The sequence below is a fragment of the Copadichromis virginalis genome, linkage group LG23 (genome assembly GCF_057382275.1).
Source record: "Copadichromis virginalis isolate Kocher_CV1m ecotype Utaka linkage group LG23, C_Virginalis_male_GT1.1, whole genome shotgun sequence".
NCBI classification, from domain to species: Eukaryota; Metazoa; Chordata; class Actinopteri; order Cichliformes; family Cichlidae; genus Copadichromis; species Copadichromis virginalis.
Window position 1 is genome coordinate 24,909,902 of NC_140639.1, and position 22,389 is coordinate 24,932,290.

The 22,389-nt window shown below is 40.3% G+C and overlaps 1 protein-coding gene across 1 annotated transcript; it reads left to right on the forward strand.

Annotated features, from left to right (window-relative positions):
- Nucleotides 1-3,506: 3,506 nt before the first annotated feature.
- LOC146680954 (calcitonin gene-related peptide type 1 receptor-like) lies at nt 3,507-21,940 on the forward strand. The gene is made up of 13 exons (XM_085448642.1): nt 3,507-3,669; nt 8,091-8,166; nt 9,274-9,427; nt 9,681-9,791; nt 10,167-10,279; nt 10,373-10,467; nt 12,036-12,159; nt 12,252-12,405; nt 12,491-12,551; nt 12,640-12,700; nt 14,158-14,370; nt 14,456-14,497; nt 17,719-21,940. Exons 2-13 carry the CDS (start codon nt 8,098-8,100, stop codon nt 17,923-17,925), a joined length of 1,404 nt encoding a protein of 467 aa, XP_085304768.1. The 5' UTR covers nt 3,507-3,669; nt 8,091-8,097; the 3' UTR covers nt 17,926-21,940.
- The last annotated feature ends 449 nt before the right edge of the window (nt 21,941-22,389 follow it).

The following is a 22,389-nucleotide window of genomic DNA, read 5'->3' on the forward strand; positions in this document are numbered from 1 at the left end:
AGACCAGTCCAAATTGCTGCTCTACAATGTTAGATCAGTTTTTAAAGTTACTTACACACTTGATTTCAGTCTCAACAATCCGGGGAAGGTATCCGCAAATTTATTCATAACTTTGCTTTGGTAGCAGCATCGCTCTCTCTGCAAAACAGATAACTGACACACAGGGGTGTGTCTAAATGAGAACATGCCCAGCAAACACTTAACTCTCTCTCAGTCAAATAGCATGAATATTATTAAGTCTAATTACTGTGTAGCTCTGCTTGTTTTCTTTTAGGTGTGACTGAAGCTACTGCTGTCAGTAAAATTAATGTCCTTGTCTGTTCTAAGGTTGCTGTTGTGGCAGAGATTGGAGGGAGCACTGTTGATGAAACCACAAGAAGAATGATGCCCTTCATTACTGTAAGTGCTCTTTTCAGGCAATATAATTTCGTTGGGCGCCATGGAAAGCGAGAATTTTGAGGGCTTAAAGTTTTTGAAGTGCTATATGGTAAGCTCATTAGTTGTAAGATATTTTCTTGATGTTTGAATAACAGATGCTCACTACAGCTGTAGTCGTTCTGCCAAACAATTTAATCAGTCACTTAAGTTTTTTTATACTCTGATTTTGCATTTATGTAAGGTTTTATGCAGTGTCACAGTATAAATATAAGCATGTTTAAAAGGGAAAAGACAACGACAGCTGTGTCTTTAGATTCAGTAATATAGTCTCACTTTCTTGTGGTCAATATCCGTGCTTTACAGGCAGCTTGAAAAAAATGCTCTTACCAGCCAGATGAAGAAAAAAGAGGCAGAAAAGGCAGGTTTATTGGTGCAAGAGCTAGAGGAGGAACCCGCATGGCAAGGGCACAGTGACTTGTGCAAGAGTGGTATACCTTAGTGACTAGGTTTAGATAGACTGTACAAACTGTGGAGGTAAAATTAATTACAACTGACTGACAACTGACTTAAAACTCACTGACTCTGATGCTGCTGCCCGAACAAATGGCTGGAAAGCAGATTGAAATTTCCACAAGAGACTTGGAGAAGATATTCCGCATCTTGGTGTAGACATTAAAGTAGTCGTTCCCAAACTTTATCTGATGGCCCTATTATATATTCGGTGCCCACCTGGCACACACCTCAAGAAGTAGAATCTGTTCTCTTTTTGTTTGATGTAGTCGTTGTTACATTTCCAGACTTCTCCCTCCTTTCTCAGCATATAAACCGTGCTTTGTTTACTCCTGTTCCTCCTGAAATCCACAATCATCCATTCTTTTGTGTTCATTATGAGGTGATTGTTTCTGCACCATGCAACAAACTGGTTAACCACTTGCCTGTTCTAAGCTTTGTCCATCACTGAGACACTGTCTTTTAAACAGTTGTCTTCAATTCAGATGATATAAGGTAAAATATTTCTCATTAACTTGATTTTTGAGCGCCTACTTGGTTAATCCTTTTGTAAATAGCTTTTCTGTTGCCATGTGAGTTCAGTGTAGGGGGTCAAACAACTTGATCAGCACAACCTCCAAAACAACTCAAGTAGTATCGTAAATCTGATGTTGTTTGTTAAAAAAGGCACTAATATTTTTTTTCCAGGACCAATGATCGGTGAATGAGTGAAAAGCTGTGGTTCGCTGCATTTCTTTTTCTTTTAAACTGTATCACATTGATTTGTTATTTTTTTGTTTATACATTGGACATATTAGTTAATATGTTATAAACAAAAAAAGTATTATATTAAAAAAGCATACTGTTAAAATTTCATATTAGTCTGTATAAATAAAAAAGATAAACTGTCTTTGTTGTACAGGTGATTTAAATTATAGCTTACTGTATTATCCAAAATCCCATCTGGACAAACACACTTGGGGCCACCATGGAAACTGAGGACAAAAATAGCTGGGTCCCAGGCGGGTAACCGAAGTGGGTCCGAAATATCAAACATGCTTCTACCCATCTGGGCCACACACATGTTCTTTTGGCTGGGCCTGATTTGATTAATCCAATTGGACAAACACATTTTGGGCCACCATGGAAACAGAGGACAAAATTAGCTGGTTTCCCAAGTGGGCCCCAAATATTAGCCCTGCTACTCCACATTTGGGCCCCACTTGTGTGTGTTGACTGGGTGGGGTGTTCCACTGAATTTATTTTCTAGGTTTTAAACATATTAAGAAGAAAAAAGACTAATGAAAAGACTTCGAACGCTTGTTAATGACCCAGACAAAGTGTGTACACAACCATTTACCTAAAAATGCAATCTGCCTTTGGTGGTTAGCAACTGTGACATTCAGTAGTGCCCTCATTGTTTTGACACACAAAACAAAAACAAATGACTCTCCTGCACACCAACTACACAAAACCATACAAAAAACTACACCCTCAAAACATGCCAAATTACACAAACCTCAAAACTCAATATAGCGCGCTCTTTCGCGCTGATGCACAGTGTGCAGGGGTGTTCCAGTCATCTTAAATACACGATGATTCCCCAGAGGTAACAACCAAGTTTAACTTTTTGCCTTTAACTTTCTTAGCATAAAGAGTGAACACACAGGATGATTTTATTTTTGTCACCGGGTGGTGTTGAGGTCTGAATCTGAGGGCAGCTCCTGTAATCACAAAGAGAAACGAATCATCACAGTCTCTCAAATGTGAAGTTCATCTCTCACAGCTGGAATAAAGCTGAACCCTCGCTGTCCTCTCACACTTAAGGATCTGAAGTTCCCTTTTTTCAATTCTGTTGACAGCTGTGAACTGTTTGTTAAAAAGGCCAAAACTCTATGTACATACAGATTATCTTGTATAATATTTATCCACAGTGTGTGGTACAGTTATGTCAACATCGATCAAAATCTCTGAGGAATGTTTCCAGCATCTGATAAAGTGGTCAGTGAATGTAAATTGTAAAATCTCACAGAACAGCTCGTGCTCTTACAGATTACCAGTCTAATACATAAGATGAGCTACAGCTCACATTGCTTTCGATCTACTGATTTTGTTCCACACAAATGTGTGATGTGGTTTCAGTTATGTTTAAAGATAAATTCCCATAGATTTAAATCAAGGATGTATGGAGTGCCGGCTCTATTTATTATTTTTGCCCAGCAGAGGTCGCCTTTGTTAAGGAATTAAAACCTTCATGCTCTTTGGTTCGGTTTCTGCAGTTAAATAAATAAATAAAAAAGGTCCAAATGCACAGTGATTTATTATATATCGCGTCATTTTATTGTTTTTCGTCCTGCTTCCACTCATCATAAGGTCGCCGATGAGTGCTATACATTTGCAGTCATTTCTTAAGGCTATAAAACTCTCTATGCAGTAAAGCTACAGGTAGCAATAAATCCGTTGTTCAGTCACAGCACTTACATCCTCACATCCTTCATCTATATGATTAATGTCCAGCTGCGTTGTAATGCTCATCGTTGCTCTCCTGGGATGTCTCGTCACAGCAGACAAGCGTGTGATGTCATCAGCAGCTCCAGTCAGTCCGTTTTTATCAGGACAGCCCAGCTCAGTGTCGCCTGTGTCTCCGGTGTGAAACAAGCAGTGGAGATCTGCCCCTGGAAACAAAAAAGGGGGATCAGGGTTGTTTCATTGTTTTCCTTTATCAGCAAAGCCAAACTCTCAGACTGAAGGATTACTCCTGACTCTGGCAACTCTGAGTTTTGTTTCTTCTTTTGTGTGAAGGTAAGCTCTTGGAACTTGTACTTGCACTCTGGTCAAGATGCTGAAAACGGGTCAAAATGTTCATTGCTTAATGTCACGTTGTTGTCATATCAGGCACGAGCACAGAAAGAAATTAAAATGTGTGAATGATGTGGAAGAATTAAAAGACAAGCTGAAAAAAACAAACAAACAAACGTCAAGTCCAATTTGAACTGTTTAAAATGTTGGTGGGAGCTTATGGTGTGACATGAGTCCACAACATATTTACCGACTTACCAAAGTGATGCAGTAAAATCACTTATTAGCCACTTTATTAGGTACATGTGCTAGTACCGGGCTGGACTCTTTCTCTTCAGACCTGCCTTCTTACTAGCACAGATTCAACAAGATGCTGGAAACAATCCTCAGAGATTTGGGGCCATATTGACTTCATAGCATGTCAAGCATGGGTACACTGTGGTCATAAATGGATGGACATGGTCAGCAACAAAACTCAGGCAGGCTGTGGTGTTTAAATGATGCTCAACTGGTGCTGAGGGGGCCAAAGTGTGCCGAAGAACTATCCCCCACACCATAAGACCAGCAGCCTGACTGTTGATACGAGGCAGCATGGATAAATGCGGTTATCAGAGAAAAAAACATTTTTCAATCTTCTATTTTCCACTTGGGGTAAATTTGAATTGTAGCCACATTTCCTGTTCTTAGCTGACAGGAGTTACACCCAACATGGTCTTCTGCTGCTAGTAAGATGCTTTTCTGCACACCTTGGTCGCAACAAGCACAGTGTTGGGTAAGTTACTTTAAATTAGTAACTTAGTTACATTACTAGTTACTTCTATCAAATGTAACTCAGTTACTTCAAGTTACTCGTTACTTTCAAAGTAACTAGTTACTAGGGAAAGTAACTTTGGTTTTAAGTTAATTTTAACTTCTTTGTGCCCCCCTTTCCCTGTTAATGCCCTACCTGGCCCCCTGGCAAAACTTTGCTAGACCCGCCCCTGCACAGTTACCAGCTGTCAGCTACATAAAAAAGGATCCTGGTGTTATTTGTCTCTCAGAAACAGTTCATAACTTCCCTTCAACTCATTCATGTCACCTAAAAGGTAAACCTGTTTCTCCATCACCTGTTCAGTTTTGATGATTCAATAAGGACATCTCCTGGTTTCATTATAACTTCTTACCTGAAGTTCAGTTCACCTGACACTCGGACCGGCAGCCGCCTCAGGTCTCTCCTCCTCCTCCCTCCCCTTCCTCTCATCCACCTGCTGGCCTCCACCACTTGCTAATGTTACTGAATCTGTGGAAGCTCCGCGATAGCCACCACACGAAGTAACGAATAACGAGCCTATCTAAATCCCAGTAACGAGTAACGCGTTCCTGATTTTGGCATAATAACTAGTTACTGTGCTCGTTACCACAATAATAACGTAGTTACTGTAACGCGTTACTTAATAACCCGTTAGTCCCAACACTGGCAACAAGTTATGCAGGATGGTCATTCTCCTCTGAAGGCATTTTCACTCAGACAACTGCCGCTCATTGCATATTTTCTCCTCTTCAGATCACTCTCTGTAAACCCTAGCGATGGTTGTGTAGGAAAATCCCAGCAGATAAGCAGTTTCTGAAATTCACAGACCACCAACAGCCACGAGGCATTCAAAATTGTTTTCTTCCAAGTTCTGTTGCTCAATTTGAACTTGAGCAGGTTGTCATGATCAGGTCTGGACACCTAAATATGTTGAGCTACTGCCGATGAAATGTACAGGTGTACCTAATAAAGTGGCGGGTGACTGTATATGCTTTCTGTAACACCTAACAAAAAGCTGCAATAGCATGAGTGGGAAAAACACAGATTTCCAGGACAGGACGGTGTTTTCAGTGAAGGGCATTTCTCATGTAGAAGTGGTTAAATCTCTGAGTTCTCACACAAATGGATTACACACCAAGGGAGTGACTGCACGAATAGATATTGGATGTCTTTTTTGCATAGCAGCAGGAAATCATACTGCATGTAGTGTTTTCCCTTTTTTTGGGTGTGTTCAAGAGGATATTAATCTGTTAAAGTGACAAAGATTTCCTGAATTAGCAGCCAGAGGAGGTGGAAATTAATTACATTTGTGCTGCAAGATTATAGATGGGTTGTATGACACTGACATACTAAGAGGAGAAACTCAGAAAGAGTTTGATGTCGAGAGAGACTTTCTGGTGCTGCATTAAACTGTAGATATGAAAGGTAGACTCATTAATGACAGTTTATGAGGTGGTGCAAATGCTTTAATGTAATCAACAGCTTTAAAGTTATTGTGCAACGCCTTTGTCACCGAAGACACAGACTTTGGTTTTAGACTACCCAGCTCAACGTTTGACTTTTTCCTGCCAAAGCAGGTTTAACCCTGTTATTTAGTTTAGTTACAAACGTGAATCTTCATCTATTAGCATCTGCAAGAAACATTTAAGAGGATTTAAAATATTTTCTGTTAGGGTACAGTTTTCTGGCCCTTTAAGGCCTGCGTGAAGATCAAAATTGGCATGGTAAGTTACTTTTACTTAAGCTGTAGGCTATAGGCATTAATTTATGTGACATAAATTTAATATTTATGTTTTAATTTGCTTCTCTATTTATTAACCTTTCTCTCCCCTTGATGTATTTACTGTTGCATTTAATATTTCAGTTTTTATTGCATTATTAATTTTTTTTAATACTAAATATATTCTTATATATATGTTCAACCACAGTTTGCAGTGAGGTAAAAAGTGAATTTAAAAAAAAGTCTTGCAAACATAAGAAAAGTTGTTGTTGTAGTTAAATTAAAATATCTCTAAGTAGCAGCTGCTTTGATGTTAGCTTCTTCTATGCTACAGTCCTGTGCAGAAGTCATGAGCCAATCCCCGTTTCTTTATATTTTTCTAGGAAAATGGGAAATGGGTGGAGGGATTTATTGTAACAAACGTGTAATTACAGTATGTAAGGCAAAAACAGAGTTTGTACAATTCAAAGCTCTTCTTTGGATGTTTCTGCCTTTTGTTCTGTTCTCTGTCAACATGATCCCACACTGCTCCGGTAATGCTGGGGTCCAGGTTTTGGGGAGGCCAATCCATGACTGATAGAGCTCCACTGTGTGTTTTTCTATACAAGTATGATTTTATTGCATTGGCAGTGTGTTTGGGATGATTGTCATGCTAAAAAATGAAGCTGCTGCCAATCAGATGCTTTCAAGATGGTTTTGCACGATGGTACTTTTCTGTGTTCGTAATTCATTAATTTTGACAAGATCTCCAACACCACTGGCTGAAATGCAGGACTTTGGGGTTTTTCCTGTTACTGTATGTGAAATGACATCCTGTTCATCTGCTGTAGATAGTTTTGTTTCTTTAGACCTGCCACTTCTTTTGTCCTCTGACACACTGCACAATATGCTGAGATATGCTGAAATTTTGAAGTAACAGCTTTTTGAGAATCACTTTGTTCTTGCAAAAATACAATGTTATGTCAGACTGTGTTATCTTTGGCATTTTTTATAGATTCAACTAAAGCTATGTGAACAAACGATGTGTTTTTGTGACAGGCTGCTAACAACAAAGTGCCTAAAGATACAATTTAAAATGGTTTCTTTGCTGAGTTATGTGTTATGTAGCCACAACACTGGTTCATCCCTTGAGTTAGGAGACTTTTTTGTGCTTGAATGATTGTGAAGTAGCTTAACAAACAAAAAAAGCATTCTTCTGAAAATGGGTGAAAAAGCAGCCACTGTGCCTCCAAAAATGTATTTCTGGCTCCTTGGAAGCAAAATAGAAAGAAATGATGGTGGTGATGTCTTCTGGCTAAACTTTGGTTAAACCTGCTCACGGTGCTTAATAAGCATGCAGGAAGGAAGGAAGGGAGAACGGAGGAAGCAACAGGTCAAATCTGTAACCTTATCGTCCAAAAAAGGAGAGGACTGCTCATTACAAGTTAAAAACATGAAGCTACAAGCATTTCCCTCTCAGTTTCAAAGGATGGGGGACCTGATATTGGCTTTGAAAGATAATTAGAAGGCAAAATTACAAATGTAATAGTAAAAATAATAATACGAAGATACCAAATTTTAATGCTAAATGTGTTATTTTATGGTCCTGGCAGTACAGAGCACGTGAGTTTGTTTCCAGCTCCTGTCAGCACATTGTGTGCTGGATCAGCCCAGCAGCTGCTGCAGCTCAGGAAGTGTTGTTGTTATTATCGGGCCTTTGGGAGAAAACTATTTGGGATAGTGGTGACATTTTTACCTGTTCCTCCAACACTAATAAAAATAACATCTAACAAAGTATAAAAATATCGTCCAGTCTAATGGCGAGTGTCCAAAGGCTATGCTTTTAATCTGTATGCGACCAGCACCTGTAATATGTTGTGTGCATATTTGGAGAAATTTCTTTCCTCAGCTGCAACTCTTGTGACTTTTCTTTAGGAAACGTATGAAGATCAGAGCGCACATGGATCTGAGCTACATCGTGCTACTCCTGGTCCTGTGCTCCCTCAACAAGGTACTTAAATGTTTTCCTTTACTATTGATAACAGGGACAACAGTCTGGTACATATTTATGAGTTGAGCATTAACTGTCACACCATGAGTTGATGTTTTAAGGTTTTTTTTAGTAAAGAAAATGATAAGTTGCTGCTGGAATAAATGATATATCTTGAGAGCATTTTCCTTTTTTTAATGTCAGATAAATGTTCCCAGATGTATCACAGAATGTTGAATTTGCATTTGAAAAATAATCTCAGCTATTTAAAATAAACTTCATGCAAACTCGTTGTTTCTAACAAACAACTCTCTGTCAAAATACAGTAAACTCTTTTTTTTATTGGCTAAGTTTGGCTCTTTTGATTGACTGTTGCTTCCCTAAAGTTACAGAACTTGTAGTAGATCAAGTCAGAGCACAGCCACAGTAAACAGAAAGCAGAGTCTCTTTTGGTTCTAGGGTTTCACCTCTCAATAAAAATATTCTCGTGCTCAGCAGGTAAATACAACCTCACAACATGACAAATTTACATCGTGTCAGTATTTATTTATCACAAACGGAGCCACAGTTAGCACGTTAAATGTAAAAGTTCAAGACACTAAAATTAGAAAAAGAATGACCAAGTGTGGTTTGTTTGGAAAGATTACCAGAAGAAAGTGTCTTCTCTCTAAAACTAACACAACAGCTCGGCTTAGGCTTGTAAAGCTGCACCGGAACAAACCACCAAACTTCTGGAACAGTGCCCTTTGAACAGATGAGACCAGTGCGATGATTGGCCATAATGCACAAAGCCAAAAACCTCATACCAGCTGTCAGCACAGTGGTGGAGGGGTCATGATATGAGCTTGTTTTACAGCCCAATAGAGTCCAATGTGAGAAACTCTGTCTGGCAACTAAAGCTTTTTACTGTAAGAGTATAACTTCCAAGCTAAACGTATGGGATAACAGTTGAGTAGATGGCTAAATTATGTATAAAAAGTCAATTATTTTGCTTTGAGTATAGCATGAAAGGTGCTTTATGGAATAGGTTCTCCGTATGAGAGATAAACAGGATGGGACGAGTTGAGGAACACCAGCTCGAATGGTTGAATTACACATTTTTGACATTTGCAAATTTTGTGTTTCCAGATGCTGGTGGAGGCAACAGCTAAAGACGCTCACAAGGAACCAGCGAATCATTCAGTGAACCATGGAGATCTGTTGAGACTGTCTAAAATCACCATGGCCCAGTACAGATGTTTCCAGAGGATAACAGAGTCGCAGCACAAAACAAAAACGACTGGTGAGCAGTGGTAGACATGCACAGTATCACACCATAAAAATACTCAATGGCATGTAAAAGTTCTGCATAAATGCAGTAAATGCTGCAGGTATAATCTGTATATGTACCTAAAGAATTGTGTATTTTGTATTACAGTACTAAAATCTATTAATATGACTATAAAAATAATTAAAATGAAAGGAAAAGCAGAACTGAACTTTCATGCCTTTCTTCTTTAACGTGATTTTGCCGGTCTGTCTTCTGCCTCTGTTAGCGGAGCCGATGTGCAACATGACGTGGGACGGCTGGCTGTGCTGGGATGAAACTAAAGCTGGCGTTAAAGAGCAGAACTGTCCAGACTACTTTGATGATTTTGATACACACGGTAAATCTCTGTGCCCTCTGTGATTTCATATAACGTCATTAACCTTGAGCGTTCACATTATTTTTCCTTTATGTCATTAGGGTTGTTAAACTGAGAGCTGTAAAATCACTATAGACGGTATCGATCAGTCAATCAATAAATGATTCGAACTTTTATGCAGTTTGAATTAAAGCTTCGGCTGCTGCCTGGGCTACATCCTGCTTGGCCTGTCGGTACCTGTCAGCTGCTTCTGAAGTCCCACAGGGTTACCAAGCCTGGACTCCTCCTTTAGCTTGATGGCACTCTCCCCCTCTGCTGTCCACCTTCTGTTTAAACTCAACAGTCCCAAAGTATCAACATAATAAAATGACGATTTATTTTCAAATCTGCTCACAGTGATGGCTCAAAAAGTTTGCACAGAGACTGGAGAGTGGGCACGGCATCCGGAGAGCAACAGGACGTGGACCAACTACACAAACTGCAAAGCCAACTTCACACATCACGGAGAGGTAAAAGTGACCAAAGTACAATAAAATCAGTAAAGCACAATAGAAGTCGATAGCCAATAATTAATGCAAACCTGTATGTATTGTGTTTTGTAGCAGGCAACAATGACTCACTTCTACTTGGTTATGATCGGTCATGGACTTTCGCTGCTGTCTTTGCTGATTTCACTGGGAATTTTTTTCCATTTTAAGTAAGTCTGGCACTGTTCTTGTTTATATTTTATAGTATATTATTTTATATTTTATCTTTTGTATTGCTCTTACTGTGATTAGTTAAGATTTTGTACACCCACTTTATTAGGTACAGAACTCAAATGCAAAGCAAATATCTTGGCAACAAATCACGTGGCAGCAACTCAATCCATTTAGGCGTGTAGACGTGCCTGCTGAAGTGAAAACTGAGGATCGCTCATTTAAGTAACTTGAATGTGATATGGTTGTTGATGCCAGACAGGGGGGACTGAGTATTTCAGAAAATGCTCAGCTTTTTGCCACACAGCAATCTCTAGAGTTTACATAGAGTGATCGGGGGGGGGGGGGTCTGTTTCAGTTCTCTGGGTGACGATGTCTTGAGAGAAGAATGGCTTTAGTGCTTAAAGCTGCTAAGAAAGCAACAATAACTCAAATAACCATTTGTCGTAACCAAGCTATGCAGAAAAACACCTCAGTCTTGAGACAGATGATTTACAGCAGCAGTTGTAAGCCACTCCTGTCAACTAAGAACACGAGGTTGACGCTACAATTCACCAAAATTGGACAATAAAAGAAGAAAAAGAAAGATGTTGCCTGGTCTGATGAGTCCTGCTTTGACATTAACATGGTGTGGTCAGAATGATGAAAACCACATGAAAGCATATCCGTGCTTTCATCCATCCTTCCTAATATCAGCAGTTCAGGCTTGTGGTGGTGTCATGGTGTGGGGGTATTTTCTTTCCATACTTTGGGCCACTTAGTAACAACTGAGCATCTTTTAAACGCCACAGCCTTCCTGAGTATTGTTGCTGACAATGTCTATCCCCTTATGATAACAGTGTACCCATCTTCTCTGCATTTTCACTCTGAATTGTTTTGTAATAAGTAGCAGAGGCTTGTAATGCTGACAACAGAAAGCAAGGAGTCAATGGAGACAAGTCACATACAACAAATGAGACCAAGTTTCATTGTAAATTTATGTTAACTGCATAAATGTGTTGAAAAGTCTTGGGACTTAAATTAAAGAAAAAGGTTAATTACTAAAACATTTTCAAACTTTCAATCCCAGTATTTCATGTCCCATAGAATTTGCTAAATTCTGTTTTTTATTCCCTTAAATCTCCACAATTTAAATTGCCATAGATTGTTTTTCTTCTTGGTAGCTTTAATACATTTAATTTTCCTATCTCATCAGGGCCATTTAGAAACCCAAGTTTTAGATAACATTATTAGTTTGTTATTACTAACTTTCAATGCAGGAGAAACTAGCAGTTAACAGCTGTTTAAAGGCTATCAAGCTGACATCTGAAAGTGCCCGAAATTGTTAGAAAGAAATCCCTAAGTAATAATAATAATAATAAATTACAAAATGCATTCCTTATTGCAACAATATACATCTATGCATGAACATCCGTCCATTTCTGATGCAGTTTTTGGCATGATGCCTGGACCTGTTTTGACTGGGGAGATGGGGTCGGTGTCTCAGTGGTGCTTGTTGTGACCTTATGGACAAATCTGTGATTCAAAAGTAAAAATCTAATGTGTCTTCTTTTCTAATAACCATCAGGAGTCTGAGCTGCCAAAGGATAACTCTCCACAAAAACCTCTTTCTCTCCTTCATACTTAACTCGATTGCGACCGTTATTGTGCTCACAATGTTAGCGAAGCAAGGACACAAATATGCTGACTCTGTGAGTGACCTGCTTTTCCACCTTTTATATTGGATAGTAACTCAGGCTCCATTTGTTTGAGTCGTGTAAAAACACGTTTTGTTTTCCTTCAGATAAGCTGCACACTGATGGAGTTTATCCATATGTACCTGATGAGCTGTAACTACTTCTGGATGCTTTGTGAGGGCATCTACCTGCATACTCTGATAGTTGTGGCTGTGTTTGCAGAAGAACAGCATCTCCTTTGGTATTATCTGCTGGGTTGGGGTAAGTTAAAGACATGTGAATATTTATGCGTGCATACTTCCTGGCTATCAAACACAAATGTCACTCAACATTATTGATTTCACAGGCTTTCCAATCATGCCGGCAGTGATATACTCAATAGCGCGTAACTTTTACTACAGTGACAAGTGAGTCTTTGGATTCACACATCCTTTCAACAGATATCACGTGTTCCCATCCCATCTGGATATAATGATCTGATCTGTTCCCTCACAGGTGCACCATAAACACTTCCTTGCTTTACATTATCCATGGACCCATCTGTGCTGCATTGGTGGTGAGTACTAAACTCTGTTTCACGTGTTTGTTGGTGCTAGTCAGGCTTGTCTGAGTACTTCAGCAGCTACTGATCTGCTGGGATTTTCCCAAAGAACCATGATGGTCTGAAAAAGAGAAAATGTCCAGTTAGCGGCAGTTCTCTGGGTGAAAATACTTTGTTGATGTCAAAGGTCAGAGAAGAATGGTCAGACTGCTTTGAACTGACAGGAAGAGGAAAATAACTCTAATAACCACTTGTTACAACCAAGGTACGCAGGAGAGCATCTTAATAGCAGCAGAAGACCACACCAGTCTGTCCTGTCAGTTAAGAACAGGAAACCGAGTCTACAATCCATCCTTATAGGATCACCTTACATCAATGTGTCAGGCTGCTGATGGTGGTGTAATGATATTCAAGATATTTTCTTTGCACATTTGGGCCCCTAAGCACCAAAGTATTGCTGCTGGCCATGTCCATCCCTTTATGACCACAGTGCACACATTTTTTGATGACTGCAGAATAAAAAATCTCAGATCATCTCAGTATATTTTCTTGAACATGACAATAAGTTCACTGTACTCTAGTGGCCTGCACAGCCACCAGACCTCGATCCAACAGAGCATCTTTGGGCTGTGCAGCTGATAAATCTGAAGCAACTGTGTCATACTGTCATGTCAACATGGATCCAAAATCTCTGAGGAGTGTTTCCAGCACTTTGTTGAATCTGTCTCATGCAGAAATAACCTGGGTGGCTGTAGCTTAGAGGGTACAGTAGCTCACTTACTAAATGAAAGGTTGGGGATTTGATCTCTGGCTATCCAAATATTCTTGGACAAGATGCTAGCTCCAAGTTGCTTGCGAGTGTTAATGTTATATAGAACGGAGCATATGAAAAGAGGTAAATGGGTGAATGACGCATTTCCAATCTTTGAGTACTTATGTGGAGTAGAAAAGCACTTCACAAGAACCAGTTCATTGATTCCCAGTACTTCCATACCAACTGCATTGAAAGCAAACAATACCACTTTATATGCTAAAGTAAATTATGACCAACAAACTTTGACAATTTTCAGTTGACTTGATGTAAACATTGCACTGATGATATACAATGCACAAAATAATTCAAGCTGTATTAAGAAGAAAGTATGGACTTGGAGGCAAAGGTATGTTAAAGAAGGCAGGGGTCAAAAGAAATTTACAAAAAAACAACACATCTATCTGGTAAAGAGGTAAAATTGTGGAAGCTGTCATAAGGAATTAAGATGGTGTACTTCACTATATACGCTAATTTATAAAACTCTAGAACCACCTATTGTCCTTATATCTTGTACGCTATGTATTTTGCTTTATGAGCAGGCTTTCTGAAGGTCTGGCACAGGTTTTCTTTCGGTGTTGACTTGATAAGAACTATCCTGTCCTTTTAATCTGCGTCTGATATTTCAATAAAAAGTTGTGTGTGCCTACTTTGACTCCAGGTGAACCTTTTCTTCCTGCTGAACATCGTTCGGGTTCTCATCACCAAGCTGCGAGTGACACACCAGGCCGAATCCAGCCTCTACATGAGGGCTGTGAGAGCCACCCTCATTCTCATCCCTCTTCTCGGTATCCAGTTTGTCCTGCTCCCATATAAACCTGATGGCCACTCTGAGATCTATCACTACATCATGAACATCCTGATGCACTACCAGGTCAGTCCATGCATCGGAGAAAGAGGCATAATAATGTTAATATTAGCACATATTTTACGTAATAAACTTTCTTTGTTTTATTCAGGGTCTCTTGGTTTCGACAATATTCTGCTTCTTCAACGGGGAGGTGAGTAATTGAGCAAATTAATAAATGAACAGTTGCCGATTCTTCCATAAAAAATAATTAATTGCCTTTATTGTCACTATACAGTTGTACAATGAGATACAGAGCATCTCCTACTCAGTGTAAACATGCTGGGGGGTACAGTTCTGCAGCGTTATGTACATATGGTCAATATTAACATAGGGAAAAACATATATATATACATACATATAAAATGTACAATATACAAGACGTAAGTGATATGTAATAAATAGTGTTATGTATATACAGTTGAGTTGTTGCACATAGAATTGGTATTGCACAGTGGTGGTCCTTAGAGGAAGTAGGAAGTGGGGGGCTGTGCTATCTGTGCATGTGTGAGTTCAGGGTGGTTATCGCTTTGGGGAAGAAACAGTTTTTGAGTCTGTGGGTTTTTGTGCTGATGCACCTGTAGCACTTCCCTGAGGGAAGCAGGCTGAACATGTTGAAGCCAGGCTGGGAGCTGTCCTTGATAATGTTTGCTGCTCTGCTGAGGCAGCGGGAGGAATAAATGTCCATCAGGGAGGGGAGAGGGCAGCCGATGATTTTTTGTGCTGTCTTGACCACACTCTGAAGCCTCACTCTATCTGCTTTGGTGCAGCTGCCGTACCATACCGTGATGCAGTAGGTTAGCAGGCTCTCAATGGACGAGCGGTAGAAGGTCAGCAGCAGGTTGGAGTTCAGCTTGTACTTCCTGAGGACTCTCAGGAAGTGCAGCCGCTGTTGGGCCTTCTTGATGACCGCTGAGATGTTTCCTGTCGAGGAGATGTCAGCAGAGATGAGGACACCAAGGAACCGGAAAGTGTGGACCCTCTCCACACACTCCCCGTTGATGTAGAGGGGGCCAAGTCGGTGCTGTGTCTCCTGAAGTCAACAATGAGCTCTTTGGTTTTCTTAGTGTTCAGTGCCAGGTTGTTTTCTGAGCACCATGCTGCCAGCTTCAGGACTTCCTCTCTGTACTCTGCCTCGTCTCCCTTCGAGATGAGTCCGACTACCGTGGTGTCATCAGCAAACTTGATGATGAGAGTGTTGTTGTGGGTCGAACTGCAGTCGTGGGTGTAGAGAGAATACAGGAGGGGGCTCAGCACACAGCCCTGTGGGGAGCCGGTGCTCAGTGTGCGAGTGGAGGAGAGATGAGGGCCGAGTCTTACAGTCTGGGGCCGGTTTGTGAGGAAATCCTTTATCCAGGCACATATGAGAGGAGGGAGGCCAAGAGTGACCAGTTTGGTGATGAGGATGTCCGGGATGATTGTATTAAAGGCTGAGCTGTAGTCTACAAAGAGCATTCGGACGTAGCTTTGCCGCTGCTCTAGGTGACTCAGCACAGCGTGGAGGGCTGTGGCGATGGCGTCTTCTGTGGATCTGTTTGCACGGTATGCAAACTGGTGGGGGTCGAATTCTGGGGGGAGGTAATCCTTGATGTGCTGAAGGACTAGTCTCTCAAAGCATTTCATGATTACCGGTGTGAGGGCCACAGGGCGGTAATCATTCAGGCTGGAGATGGGAGACTTCTTCGGCACTGGGATGATTGTGGCTGATTTTAGACAGGATGGGATGGCTGCCTGATTCAGTGAGAGGCTGAAGAGTCTGGTGAAGATGAGGGTGAGCTGGTGTGCGCATGCTAAGCAGATGAAAGTTATGGGGCAGATTTCCATTTGCTAGTAGCTTTTCCCTGGAATTCCCACTAAGCGGTCAAAGAAAATTCTGCTCTGAAGGACACCATCATTAGTGAGACTGGTTTATTGACGATGTGACTGCTGATAGGAGTAGCAGGAGTAATCTTTAAGTTTGCAGAGCTATAGTCTTAAAGAAACTGGATATTATTCAGATGATAAGTTAGCTGACCTAAAGCCAAGAAAAACAGATTGAGGGATGAAATGCGGCACTTAGTGAGGTCCATGAGTTATAGATTTGATTACATCCAAGTCTTTAAACAATTCCTTTACATATAAAATTACCTTAGTTTGTTCAACTTAAATGAAAATTGGCGACTGTGTATAAAAATTGTTGTAATTCCTCAACAGTTAATGTAGAAATGTTTGTAAAACCCCTTGAATTAAAGTTGAAAGTCTGCACTTTAATCACCTCTTGATTGTTTGATTTAAGAACCACTGTTGTTATATACAGAGTCAAAATCACAAAAATAAAAAAAGGTTCTCATGTTATAATGAATCGAGTGATTGGAGTTAAAATGTGCAGCTATGCTCAAACACATCGACTCATGCTGGGCACGAACGTTGTGGTTGAGGATTTCTTCAAAGACTTTGTGACTGTACAGTATACACATTTAATGACTTTGGAAAAAAAGGTTTGAGTGTACAGTTTTCTCTGACCACACAGTGCCAAAATGTACATTTTGACTCATTCCAGAAACTTGATGTTAGCCTGCTTTAATTATTCCGAAACCAGTTTTAATGTGTGTTTGCGATCATTGTCCTGTTGGACCCACCCAACTGTGTCTAAGTTTTAACTGCCTAGCTTTTGATTTGAGGTGAAGTTGATTAATTTGGAGGTAGTACTTCTCGTTCATTATTCCAACCATTTTGTGCAAAACTTTTTTGCAACACTGGCAACAAAACAGCCCCAGAACATGATGCTACCACCACTGTGCTTGACAGCTGGTACAGTGTTCCTAGCTTTGAAAGCCTCACAATTACTCCTCCAAACATACCTCTTGTTACTGTGGCCAAACAGCTCAATCTTTTAATCCAACCATGAAGCTTTTTTGCTCGTCAATGTGAGCAGCTGCAAATCTCAGTCTAGCTTAAAGGTGTCGATTTTGGAACAGCGATGTCTTTCTTGGTCAGCTCAGCCCATGTAAAACAGGCGTTACTGTGGACAGTGATGCTGATGTTTCAGTAGTTTCTAGTTCTTGAAATTCCAAAAATAAATTAAAATTTGTTTATCCTGTTCTTGTTTTGTTTTTTTTAAGTTATGAAATATGTATGCTGTGCAATCACTCTACCCTGGAAAAAGAACAGTTCAATGAAATCATTAAAAGCACATCATTGCCATGACAGTCATGCCCATGATGAGTGAAAGTGAACTTCTGACCCCGACTGCATGAATTGTGCTCTGTTTTCTTCCAAATAGAGCACAAAGCGAGTGTTCGCCCAGGGCACCAAACAGGCTAGGACCGCCCTTGGAGATAAGTCCAACCACCAGCACGGATTTTTCTCTCATCGTCTTTGTTCCTCCTCTTGCAGGTTCAGAGCATTCTCCGGAGATACTGGAATCAACAGCGGATGCAGTTTGTCGGTACTTTCGCCAACGCTGACATCTTCCGCTCGGCCTCCTACGTGGCGTCGTCGCTGACCGAAGTCCACCGATGCTACAGCATCGAGAGTCACACTGAGCACATGAACGGCAAGAGCTACTCAGACATATTCCGATCGGACAGCCCTTTTGTGTGAAGCTCTTCAGGTTCATGACTTACTGTTTTGCTCTCCTCCCAAGGTTTTTGAGAAATAACACAGGTATTTCTTCCATTTTCAAAGCAAAAAACTAAACCAAAAGACACCCTCCCATATTTCACTTCATTAGAAGGACTGTGAGAACAAAGACTTAAGATCCTATGAGGATAATGCCATCAAACAACAATAAAGTGTACTGCACTGTGCAGATAACCTAGGGAATATTTCTTTTTTGTATTATGCGGATATCTTTTCTGGGCATTTTCAAGAGCTTGATGGAATTTAAAAGTAGACGGTAAACTAAGTGAAATACTGCTTCCTCTATCATCACTCCTTCTGACACTTCAAGTTTCATGGAGGAGCTCAGTGTCGCAGCTGTTTGCTGTTAAGCTGAATAGCGAGCATGAAGAGCAAGAAGTTTTATTTATATTATTTGTAGTGGTTATCAATGGCATTTGTAAAGTATATGTAAAATAACGTAAACTAAAATAGAAACGGATAAAAAGACACATTCAAAAATAACCTGCTCGCTTTGCAAAATGTCAATTATGCTTTAGCTGTTTGTCAAATAAAGATATGCGGCATGGGACGAGGACTGAACTCAACTTTGAGGTAAATTTTCTATTTATGTAGTTCTTGTTTTCTGAGTGAGGTCCACAAAATAATTTTGCCTGGCTTGGCGACAGCTCCAGTCTCTATTAAGTTAATACTTAATAGATAAGTATACTGGTTTGGCTCACTGTTGTTGTATTCCAAAATGCTGGAGACGTGATTGATATGTTTGTACTTAAATTTGATTGTGTATGAATGACATGTTGTAAGGGACTTAACATAATGTTGTTTTCATTAGTTTCAGTTATAAACCATTCGTTGTATATAGCAATATTGTCACATAAACTCCTAACTTCTGGATCACTTATTTCACACAATGCACTGATAATTATTGTCATTCTCACTGTTACTGTCATTTAAATCAAGTAAATGGGGGGAAACTGTATATGTCTGAGGTTAAAAGACAAAACTGTCCTGTAGAGCTGCTGGTTCTGGCCTTTAAAAACAGGAAGCACCTTTCCACTGCAGGTTTTCGGTGCAGGTGCAAGGTGGTGTGAAACTTTATAGGACAACATGGGGGAAACAACAATGAAAGCCAATAGGTTTGTCTAGGATCACAAGCGTGAGGCTGTCATGTAGAAGTCGACAGCATAGCTCGCAGGTCTGATATAAGGAAAATATAATTTTAAAATGCTTTAAACCTCAATCCTTTTGCAAAAGAGTTGCAATTGGTTGAAAAAAGTATTTCCAGCTCTATTGAGGCTTTACTTAACTGCCAAACATGTGATGCATGGCAATGTAGAGTCAGATGGCCCCAGCCTAGAGACCAGTTTGCAACCTCCTTGCAACCACAATGCAAACTACAGGCAATTTGCTCGTGACAAAAACAATCATAAGGAGGGTTTTGGTCTCTCTTTGTGATCGATTTCACCTGGCAGCAGGCAGCAACCTCCAGTAATCACTCTCTAACCAGTGGGGAAATCTATTTTTTTCACTTGCAACAGGCGGTTGTGTCCATGTAGCAGATAATTCTAGAGCAATGTGAACACAGAGAAATCTTTGGGAAAACAGCTCTTGGCTGTTACAGTCTACATGGTGAGGTTTTGTTTGAGTTGCTTGAGAGGACACACAGAACTTTGCTGTTCTTTAATTTTATGCTAGATTTTTTTATAATGGCATTTGTTCTGAATTTAACAAATAAGGACCCTCAGCAGTGTTCTAGAAGTATTTGCACTGGAGTGGGTACTTTTTGTGGGAAAGTTTCGGGCAATTTAGTTTCCAAAGGGAACAAATTTTCCTACCAGTGTCTTCTACAACTTATTAATTAAATCTTGCTAAAGCAATTCTAAGTAATTTTTTAAAATATTGCATGACAATGAATCCTCTAGTATGCAGTGCTTTGGGGGCAGGGATAGCTCAGTAGGTAAAGTGGTCGCCCCATGATCGGAAGGTCGGCGGTTCGAATCCACTTAACGGCTACCCTGAGGTACCCCTGAGCAAGGTACCGTCCCTACACACTGCTCCCCGGGCGCCTGCTTAGTGGGCTGCCCACTGCTTCACTGAGTGAATGGGTCAAATGCAGAGAAAAACAAGTAATTTCCCCATGGGGATCAAAAAAGTATCCATTATTATTTATTTGTGTCTCAGAAGAACAAACTGCACCTTGCTGTTAAAGAAATCTTTGACACTGGCTTATATTATAACATTTTATTCTTGGATTCTCAGCTTTGATTTCTTGAATTAGTAGTTTGGGATTTGCAAAGTACTTTTTTGGTGAGAATGAGAAGACTGACATACATGATTGTGTTTCCTTTGTAAATAATAAATGGTAAATGGCCTGCATTTGTATAGCGCTTTTCTAGTCCCTAAGGACCCCAAAGCGCTTTACACTACATTCAGTCATCCACCCATTCACACACTGGCGATAGCAAGCTACATTGTAGCCACAGCTGCCCTGGGACGCACTGACAGAGGCGAGGCTGCCGGACACAGGCGCCACCGGGCCCTCTGACCACCACCAGTAGGCAAACATGGGGTTAGTATCTTGCCCAAGGATATTTGGCATGCAGCCAGGATGCAGCCTGGGATCAAACCACCGACCTTCTGATTAGTGGCTGACCTACTCTGCCACCTGAGCTACAGCCACCCAATAATAAATATCAAGCTGAAATATAGCTAGCTAAAGTTAGCTGGTAACCTAATGGCTAATTTTTGACAGAGCCATGCTAGGTGTTCGATTCCCTGATGAAGCTAACTGGCTAAAATTCCTCTGGCCCTGGTGGTTATGGCTACATAACCATGGCTATTTCTCATCTCTGCGTGAGTGAGAAAACATGTTGTTACAAAAACTATGCTACCAGGTGATTACCATGAAAGTTTCCTTACAAACATAGCACGCTATACTGGTCATAATTTGACAGGATTGCTTTGTGGTCACAAAATATCCAGAACGCAGAGAGATTTTTTTTGCAATGTAAGCAGTCTATATATGATGTATTTTACAGGCCTTTGATGTCACATTAGTCAGAGTAATGTTTTTATATTAGGTCTCAGTCACAGACCAAGAAACCAGTTCCTGACCCCCTTGTAAACTCCAGTCGCTAGGGGAAAATGTGTATTGGAGAATAGTTGCTGGAGGTTGCTTGTCGTTGCTAGGTGCTGCACCAAAAACACCTCATCACAATTTTGGCTGCTGGCATAATGTCACAGTCATGCATAGTTTGAATGCAAGACGGTGACCTGAACACTCATCAACTACTAGTCGAGAGCTGGTAAAAATCTGAAAAAGTGCAACACAAACAGGAAATAGAGAACATTCCCCTTCAAAGTAAAAGTTATGAATTACCAGCTTCAACTTAGAAGACAAATGGTTCCATTTAGCACTGCACTTTTCACAGTTTTGGAAAGTAGTTGTTGAGTGTTTGCAGACTAGTTGGCATCTTACATGCACTACAAGTGATTGCAACTATCCGCCAGGGACTATAGCATAGAGAGTTTTTCATGCAGCACTGCCCGTTGTTTCTCCTGCCAGTTGTCACCAACCACTTACCACCCTGTAGGGGAATACACATTTTTTTCTCATGGTTCCCAAATGGTTGCAGACTGGTCTCTCAGAACTGTGTGACTGTGGCCTTACGCCCTCAGATCCACTGTTTTTAGAATGTAAATGTAGTGTATTGACAACCTGACTGGAAAGCTGGTCTTATCGTTTCACATAAGTGTTACATATTTTGAAACTTTAAAGCAGATGTAAAACATGAATACAAGACCAAAATTTTTGTTTTGTGTCAGAGAGAAGAGCTTAAGTAATTTGGGCTGTTGTACAGTTTGTATTTTGTGGCTTTTTTTCATTCAGTTTTTTGTGATTTATTTGTTTTGTAACATTTTTCTGGATAAATCCTAACAGCACTCATTTAAACTGGAGAAACAATGCTGTAAATAAAAATAAGCTGATTTAAACTGAGATGCAAGACCATCTTTATCCATCTTTAACCATCTTAACCATCTTTCCCACATATTTATTTAAGGGTGGGATTTCCTTGACTTCAGAAAGTGTTTCCCACTGCAATGAATATTGTTTCCACACAAAGCAGGGTGTGTTACTGTCTGCTTCTCATCCAGAATGTATGTGAGCAGGTACCATTAGGAAGTCCCAAAGGAAAAAGACTATATCTGTACTTACAGCGCATACTTTATTAATTTCAAAGGAGAGAAGCTGTAAAAGCACTTAACCGGCTACTTTTCCTCCTAAACAGATTCATTTGCAAGGACAATGCACATTGATGAAAAGCATCTGTACACGACCAGTGTTTTTTGGGTTTTTTTTATGATCTCACATGCCTTTCATAGTCATGACCTCAATCCACAAAGGACTCCTGTTATCTGCGGGTTTTTGAGCAGTGCTTGGAGCAT